At 35.7% G+C, this 9,769-nt stretch overlaps 1 protein-coding gene across 7 annotated transcripts in view; it reads right to left on the bottom strand.

Annotated features, from left to right (window-relative positions):
* Positions 1-783: 783 nt before the first annotated feature.
* LOC138706524 (nuclear receptor coactivator 5-like) overlaps positions 784-9,769 on the bottom strand; it is a 67,716-nt gene continuing 58,730 nt past the window's right edge. For all 7 annotated transcript variants that reach the window (XM_069835955.1, XM_069835917.1, XM_069835907.1 and 4 more), the window contains 2 exons: positions 8,895-9,042; positions 784-5,115 (listed from right to left, as the gene is read on the bottom strand). In XM_069835955.1, coding sequence (XP_069692056.1) covers positions 4,748-5,115; positions 8,895-9,042 — 516 coding nt within the window. In that variant the 3' untranslated portion in view covers positions 784-4,747. The remainder of the gene's footprint in view (positions 5,116-8,894; positions 9,043-9,769) is intronic.

Below are 9,769 nucleotides of genomic sequence, written 5' to 3'. Positions count from 1 at the left end.
TGCATGTAGTGGCCGTTTCATATCTTTATCTTGCTATGCTACAAGTACATAACCATAAAAAATGGACTTTATGGACAAAACAAGCATTAGAATTTATTTTATTATGTTTATCCAGATGTTGTTGTTGTTTTCTAATGTCAGGCGTTTGAAAAATATTGGAGTGCAAGAGGTCAAATGACTTTATTGTCAAAGATATTATCATGGTCAGCCACTGAAACACAGATTTTGAGGTGTTCCGAATCCATTTCTTGGTTTGAGTTGCACAATGGGCAGTTAGGGGACTGATATATTCCAATTCTATGCAGGTGTTTGGCCAAACAATCATGGCCTGTTGCCAATCTAAATGCAGCTACAGACGATTTTCGTGGTAAATCGAGAATTAACTGTGGATTATGATGCAGAGAGTTCCATTTTTTCCCTTGAGATTGTGTTATCAAATTTTGTTTGTTGAAGTCTAAGTATGTAGATTTAATAAATCTTTTCACAGAGTAATATGCAGATTTAGTAAAGGTCTGTAAGTAGCAGTGCTGCCCTTATCCAGATGTTTAACTGCAAATCGAAAGATCAGCAAGAGACAATACAGAATTTGACTGGGTTAGACAAATCTTTATTACAATGCAGTGAGGACTCTGTGAACTAGATTAAAGGTGGCTATGTTAATGAAGCTTTTGGGCAAATAATACCTATTTTAAGAAATATTCCGAAATGTATATAATTATTTGGTGCAAAATACTTTCTATGCATTTTCAGAGAACAATCAATGACGAGCTGCTAAACATCAACTACTGGTTCAGACACCACATTTATTGTTCTATTCACAATGCAAGCACAAACAAAAACAGATATGTAATAAAACAGGATCTTTTAAAATGGGTTGACATAAATATGAACAAAAACCGAAGAGTTTTTAAAGTCCTAAATTTTTATATCTATATTTATGCCAGACTTACATAATGGCTAGCCAGAAGTGGAGGATGCATGGAAAGAAACAGATTTTTCCTCTAGGCAAATACATTCCTTATCCTTTTCTTTGCCAATAAATGATTTCTCACACAATATTTTACTTCAATTTCACTGTTGTCATAAAGTTATTGCTCATATGACAGTCACTTAATTTAGAACTGTCGATTTCAGAGCATACCAAACAACTACTGTCCACAAGCATGTGGGAAGTAAAGGGAGTCATTTAGGTGTGAAGGTGGTGTTGGTGTGGAGATATAAAGGTAGCAGAAGTAGCCTTCTATCCATTCATCACTTCTGGCGAGCCCTGCTACTGTCATTCCTCCAGTTTCATGAAATGCAGATACATTTCACCTTGTGGTACAACCTGCAACTAACCAAACTAAAAACAACAGAAAGAAAATAAGTAAATGTGGATCTCTTGGTAATGAAAAGTCGACCAGATTTCCTAAACAATCATTTTACAACAAAATTCAATAGTTTGTGATGTAAAAATCTACGAATTAGTGGGTTGGTTTCAATGTTACTGTGATTTTTTAACTTCCTTTCTGTATTTGCATTTCTGATCATGAATGGTCTAAATTCTATGCTTCTATTTATGGTGATAGTCATGCTTATGTTGATATTTGGGTGAATATTCTGAAATGGGTAAATGTATGTCCCGGCTGATTTAAGGAGTTTCTTGAAAATGTTAACTGCTTACTTTTGCGTTTAATTAATTAACTCTCACATGTTTTAGTTGGACACAAAGTAAAAAAGAATTAATTTTAAAATTTATAATTAAAAAATAACGTCCAAACGTCAAAATGTAACTATGGTCCCTATGTCCCCAACTACATTTTACTCTGTTTGACTAAGTTTTTCTCGGATTGTTTCGATTTGATTTTATTTCCTCGGCCAAAATTATAAAAATAAATAGTTAAAATACTTATGAAAGACAGGAATTGTTTAATTCTGGAAGGACACAACTTTAACGTAAAGTTTGTCCCCAAAAATTTCGTAATGCCGGTCCCTCTAAATAAAAGAGCTACACAAAAGACAATTTTGCTTCATGTGGTAAATTTTAATGGTGGGCAGTGATGAGAAGGCAACATGGCGCCAGTAGAAAAACTTTTCGTCCATTATCGTAATTTATTTTATTGAAAAATACAAAAATCATCGCTGATGACTGAATGTTATGTTTTCTATTGGTAACACCAGTCCCAGGCGGCGTTAAATATAGTTTGTATATACTAAACTTTCGTATTATATGCAAAACATTACAATGTTTGTCGACTAAAAAATCTAACCTCCATGATATTTTTAACGATTTATTTTGTTAGAACTATTGCGGAAATTATCCCTGTAACGTTGGTCCCTACTGTGGGACGAGGTTTCATTTAACATAAAATTATTAAATACTGGTGTATAAAGTAACTTCGAATATTATTTCATGTGATTGTTTATAGGAAATAAAAAAAAGTCTGATGATGAAAGTAGGAAATATGAAAGGGAGAAGATACGTAGGCAGAGGGCAAATATGACTGAAGAGGAGTTGCAGAAAAAAAGGGACTATGGCAAAGAATATAAAAAAAAAAGAAAGAAAATAGCAGATATGACTGATCGTGAAAATAAAAATGTTCGAAGACAAGTGAAATCTGAAGTACAGAAGTTTAGAAGATACCTTAAACAATGTGCTGTAAGGGAAAGATAACAATCCCTTGGATTTTTTTTAAATTAGAAAATCTCACATAAAAATTTTTTTTTAAGCTCAACTAATACCAGAATCTTCAATAATAGGAGCAAATGTAACCAATGTGAGAAAAAAGTACACAATTTAATATAATATATTTTTTCCAGTTTTTGTTATTCATATTTGCCCATTTCAGAATATTCACCCATTTACCTTTTAGCATATGTTTATATAAAATTAGTAAATACCGGAAATCCTATGAAAATAAAAACTTATAAAACTTTGTCTACTGTACAAAAATTTATCATATAGGGTAGAATACATAAAATGTAACACTAAATTAATAATTGCTAATTTATGAGCTACACAGACGTGTTATCGAAATGATTATTAGAGACTGCATGTTCTTTTTCATTATATAAATTCAAGTACAACAAGGCAGGAAATTTGGGCAAAATTATATAATGCAACATCAATATAACATAAGATTGATAAAATATGAATTATTTCTTGCATTTCTTTTCATAAGGTATTTCAATTTACTACGTCAAACTGATGCAAGTCATATCATACATACTGGTTTGAATGTGACCAAAACGAAACAACCCAGAGCACACCATGGTCGTAATGTGGAAATGAGGTACTTCATGAATGTAATAAAATCTTTCGTGAAATAGTTAATCGATGAATGTGCTGAAGTTGTACAATAAATCTTTATTGACTTTAAAGAAAGTAAATATATTGTTAATTTCAACCATTAAATTATCGTAAGGTATAATTAAGAAAATCATCAGCATGGAGAAAGTCCAATTTACTCCTCTTCTAAACAATTCATCATTGCTTTCTCCCTCACTCAGATCAAGAAAGCACAAACTTGCTCACTATTATTCACTATGTCAGCTTGATGATATAGTTCGATACAAAATAAAATAGTGACACTCATCTTTCACTGATTAGTACAGTCCTTACATTTTCGTATAAATTCCTTGAAACATACAATTCCATTCTGAACATTTTTGATTGAAACAATATTTATACGAAAATTTAATTTATCACTTACATACATTGCCACAGTGATGACTGATGAACCCATCAGCAACTACGAAAGGATGGAATACGTTTATCATGCTTCAATGGATATGCGGACTGTGTAAAGTGATGTCATCTGTTGTGCATCGATAATTGATAAGAGTTTCAGAAAACCGTAACTAATAACCGAGTACATAAAATACGTATTTGCATAAGAATAGTAATTGTAAAGAATTCTTTAATACAATATATCTACGGAAGAAGAAATAATGTATTCACGTCACATACGGGTATGCATTCCACAATGTTATCTATCAACTATAATGGAATGCAGTTGCTATCTAATAAGAGCTCTATAACATAAGTTGTGTTCTTAGTGTATAAAACAGACAACAGTCCGTGCTATATGTACCGTGGACTGAAACACACCCTACTAATAAATTTTCACATTATTTCTGTGATTGTAATTTAAACTGAAGAAATATGGAAGTGCATATGAAGGAACCGATGTCCTCACATAATAGTGCTCCATTAAATGAAAAGTTGTGTCCCAATTCTAAAACTTTTAGAGGAAAAATAAAATCAATAACATCTACATGTAAGAACAATGTACTTATCTAATGCTCTGGATTTAACAATAGTCATTGTTTGTAAGAAAATGTTTCAGGATCCTAATTACACATATAATAATACCACTTACAATTACAGTGCCTATCTGATTTTTGAAAAGTGCCTTTTTTTGATATCTAAATGAGTGGCAGCATTCCATTAGTGTCAATTTCACACTGCAATACTGGATGAGTCAAATACTCAAACATTCCAAACTTTCCCACGTCGTCAATTCTTATTCTGATTTTGCATGAAGAGGAAAGTGATTTGAAATATGTCCAAAGTATAATTTAGTCTTTACTTCAACCACATACCTCAAAATTACACTGAAAATTTCATTGACAGTGTTTTCTATAAACACACCTATAAAAAAAAAAAAAAAAAAAAAAATGCTTTCTGGTATCACTATCCCTTCCGTGCACTTCAATTTGAAATTACCTGTTCATAATTCTATCCTCAGACTCACGACTCTCGATTCTAGAACCTACGGCCTGACCCACCAGCAAATGCACCAAACAGAGGTTGTGAGGGCGGCGTTCCCAAGGAGGAGGCTGCAGTGGTGGCAGGTGTTGCTGACGACGAAATCTTGCGGAGTAGATCTCCTTGTATGAGGCTGTCTAGTGCTTTCTGTACTGTAGGATCGTTGAGCAGTGGTGTAGGGCCTGTACCACTCTGAGAACCAAGAGGCCAGCTGCCGCCAGCAGGTGCCACTGGAGCAGGCACTGGTGCCACCGGGGCAGGAACAACAGTAGGAAGGGCAGCATTTGGCATTCCTGTATTTGACGTGTTGTTCAAGATGTTCAGGATACGGTGCTGTAGGTCCACCTGCTGCTTATTGGCTGGCTCTGGAATAGTTAATGTCTTTTATTTAGTAAATATTAGAAATTTACATTATGTATGAAACATACTGTATATACAAGGTTGAATTTTAAAATGAATAAAATAGTTTCCTAAAAATGTGCTACTGCTAAAATGAATGATTGAAGATTCATTGTATTACATTAATATCTTACACTATTCTCTTAAAAATATTGTGACAGCTGGGTCGAGAATCAAAAGCAAGTCTGGCAGAAGGAAGGCGCAGTGTGGCGCGGAGAGGGGAAGACCAGCACTGTGGCGCGGTGCGTGGTGAAGGAAGGAGGGGAAGAAAGCAACTGCGACTGAGGGGAGAAATCCGGAGAAGTCTCAAGAAGCACCATCCTCTCGGCATCTGTGGAAATTTCCAGGGTCAAAGGTTTGTGAAGTGTGGTTTAACTAATAAACAGAAGACGCGAGTGAACTGCACAGCCAGTTCAGTTTAGAACAGCGAGTCAGTCTTGTGAAGCAGCAGTGAACATCAAGGAAGCCAGACTTCGAGACCTGGGTTCGACTTGAGGAGGACCGCAGCTGTGACAGCTACCCGGCAAGTGTGGCGTATCCTGAAATCTTGAGTTCGAGTGTCTCTGGAAGTCTTGGGTTCGATATACTGTGAACTTGAGTGAATGAGCTAGAAGAACTAGCTAAGGCAACGAACTGTGAACTGAGAACTGACAGTTTTGTTTGTAAATAGTGCTTTGTGAACATAAGCTGAGATTAGCAGTACATTGTTGTTCTCAATAATCCAAGTGAATTGTCACTGTCGTCTGTAGAGTGCAATAACGAATACTGTGTTGCTGTGTGGAGTGAAATACCCATTGTTGACGGGAGTGTTTAAATTCAGTTATAGGAAGTCATTATTGTTGTGAATAAAAGGTTACATTATTATGTTGAATTAAAAGTCACAATATCATGTACTGACTGAGCATGACTCGGGTGGATCGAAAATGAGCTATTTATTTTGTGAAATTCAAAGTTGGATAGGGAAAAAAAAGTTGCATTATGCACAAAAAAATTTCAATTTTTTTAAAACTTTTTTAGCTGAAGCACAATGGACTTGAATTTTTAGGACTTATGTATAATTACTCCCAATTACTTAATAATTATTTGATAGCTCTTTGCTTAACACAGATTGTAACTTGAAATTGTTATGGCTAATTTAATACTATTGAAGATTGTATTAATTTGTCCTACAGAATAATATCTGTAATATTGACAATTAATATTTGAGGAGAAAAATTCGCTCTGGCGCCAGGGATCGAACCTAGGTCCAAGCGCTCTGATCACTGAGCCGAATCCAATCCACAGCACCGGATCGAACTCTCCTCTTCAATATTCTCATAGCTAGCAGTGCATATTTCTGTAGAGATCACTGTGCACTTAACTGCGGTATCCCGGCCAAACAGTCACTCAACTGAGTGCGCCCCTTGTATAATGGCAGTTGACTTGGACATAAAACGTCAACATATATGCCTTACTTGGAGTCAGGCCAAAAAGGGGAACACTGAAGGAGGAGAGTTCGATCCGGTGCTGTGGATTGGATTCGGCGTGGCTCAGTGGTCAGAGTGCTTGGTACGTAGAACCAAGGACCTGGGTTCGATCCCCGGTGCTGGAGCGAATTTTTCTCCTCAAATATTAATTTAATACTGTAAGAATAGGTAATTATTATTATCCCATAAGTACCTACTGATGTATGTACAGCCAAATATCGTTTTAACGAATTTCTAGGGACCCTGTTATACTGTAATAATGATCAATGCTACTTTTTACACAAATGTCATAACTGTGTGTTTTACTTAAAAAGTCTATAATTTTTTTCTGAATTCAACATTTTACAATTGATTCTTCTAGATAATTTACAGTAACACTTGCACTTTTTGTCACATCCTTTGGTAATTTTTTTTGTCCAGCAAAAATAGCCATAAATCATTAGCAACATTTACAGCTTTGGCAAGAGACTTTTTTTTTTCACTATCATTGTCACTACATACATATTTTTCATTACTTTCACTCACACCACCTTCTTCTTGCATTACATTACTAGCGACCTCTTCTGTAATCTCCTTTTCAACAGTCACTGCACTGTCAACATCAATAAAATCTTCTGGTTTCATGTTTGTAGGTGTGTTATTCTTCTCACACATCTTTATTGTAATGATCATATGCATCATCAAGGGAAAATTTTTATTTTCGTTGTAATGAAATGTTCGTTATATTGACGTTCGTACAATTGAAATAATTTAACATGGAACCTTATGCAGGTAAGGAAGGGGAAAACAATTTTTTTCGTTGTACTGACGAATTCGTTACACTGCCATTAGTTAAAATGACATTTGACTGTATAGAAGTTGAAATTAATGTAGTATTTTTTTTTCACATGCTATGAAGGCACTTGGGGGGGGGGGGGAGATAGAGCCCCATGCTTTCTGTGACCTTGGTACCAGAATGAGGGGGTGTGATCGGCACCATGCTCTGACCACCTTTTACCCCAGGCAAGACCCAGTACTCAATTTTATAGGAGACTGAGCGAAACTCAGGACTGTTCTGGAAGTTTGGGAATGAGAAAAATTCCATCACCACCCGGGATCGAACCCCGGACCTTCCAGTCTGTAGTCAGCTGCTCTACCAAATGAGCTACCCAGCCACCCAGTATTTTTATATTACAAATAAAATTCAATTATTATCAAACATAAACCTTTTCTTCAGTAAGTTACTAAGCTTGTACTGGCATGATATGTTACTCTTTCTAATCAAAATTTAGAAATTAGGATTATGGGGGGGTGAGCACATCTGAAAATTTTTAAAGGTAATTCTATAGTCGCGACACTGTTATTTCCGACGTGACTTCGCCTCTTTGCTTATGTCTTAGGAAGTGAAGGCTCTATAAAGTCTAGGTACGTAGTATCGTTCGCCATTTTTGTTCTTTCGTTCCCGAGCTACCATACTAGGAATCTATTTGCCACACTGTTAAACATTATCATGTCGTAGCTCCTATGATAATAAATCAAACGCACTGTAATTCAGCAAATAATTGAGCGGCAAATAACGTCTTCGTGTGCTTTCTGCGAACGCCAACGAAAGAGCCAAAATGGCGGGCGATTATATTAAGTATTTATCGAGCCTTAAGAAATGAATAACGTCTTCATAAGCGAATCACAAGACGCACACGTTTAAATGTAGCCGATCTGCAACGCGATTGGCTGCCGGAAATTAGAGCGACAGGACTATAGTATGAAGTGATTAAAAACGAAGGTATGAACTCTATGTTACAGGGTACACTAACCCAGAACTCACTACGGGAAGGTGGCTACCAACAAGTTACATCCTTCCTTCATCTCACCCACTCACCTACAAATTAAATCTGTAATTGAATGGTTGGCCAGAAAATTAATTTTAAATTATGCTATTTGGAACATTTCACAAGTCAAAAAAACAGAACTTAACTGGAGGTACCAAATTTGGATAGTAAAGAATTTATCAATTTTCCATTAAGCACATGCTGTTCTTCTTCCTGTTTGACTTTAAATACACTTGAAAAGTGATGCAATAAAATGCTCATATTCATACTAATTAAGACCACACGTCTCACAATGACATCACTATCTTTCAATATGAAGATAGTAAATGAAACTTACAGAACATAAGTCAGGAACTGCTACTAAATACTGTTTATTAATCTATTAAATTTCCATCCTATTAGAAGACCAAGCTATATGAAAGAAGTGTCCCAAAACCCCACAGAAGTTGATGAAGCTGATGTTATCCTTACCTTGAGTAGTCTTAACAGGGGCTAAGTCCTTGGCATCTCCGAGTTCCAACTGGATCTGCATCTCTCGCTTATCTTGTAAGTAGCGAATTACACGGTCATACTGCAGTACTGTCAATTGTCGGTTGTCACTTAACAGGTTCAGCAAAACCTATAAAAATTAAAAACATGTGCAATTATAATTTATAAATAAAACGCAACAACAGACTTAAGTTTTTTCATTGCGAATTTCTTTACTCTGACCTCTAGAAATGAAGGAACAGGAATATTTTAATAACTAAATAAACTATGAAAATATAAACCTCTAATACAGATGCGCGCTTGTCACAGCGTTCTTTTTTCGAGCATATTATATTATCATTATTACTATTATAGTAATAGAATATGAGGAGCTGAAGTGTAAAGAAAATACTAATGAACATTTCTTAAATGCTACAAAGATTCGTAACCTTCTGAGGAACAGAGAATTTGATATTTGGTGTCGTCATCCACAGAAAGGGAAAGGCGTAGTTTTATTTAAACAATATCCTAGTGCCAACAAATGGATTTGTAAACACGAAGGACTCTCCAACAGCGAATGGCGCGATGGCATTAAAATGGTTGGAAATGTTGCTGCAGTACGTGCTGTGCTGGGAAGATCTCAAGACAACCGTTGTAGACATTGCCACAACGAGGTTGAGTCCTGGGATCCTGTCTGCACGGCGAAGGTCTGCGAAATGCTAGACACCACCAAGTACGATCAATTATAGCCACTGCCCTTAAAGATGCTGATTACAACACCTTTGAAGAAGTACATGGTCTATCTGTCACTGGCAGTACAAGGCGCATAGATATAATAGCTTTCAAGGAATCTACAAGATCTGGATTCATAAATTGAT

Source organism: Periplaneta americana, chromosome 1 (genome assembly GCF_040183065.1).
Source record: "Periplaneta americana isolate PAMFEO1 chromosome 1, P.americana_PAMFEO1_priV1, whole genome shotgun sequence".
Lineage (NCBI taxonomy): Eukaryota > Metazoa > Arthropoda > Insecta > Blattodea > Blattidae > Periplaneta > Periplaneta americana.
Note: the sequence above shows the minus strand (reverse complement) of the source record. Positions and strands in the feature narration are given on the sequence as shown.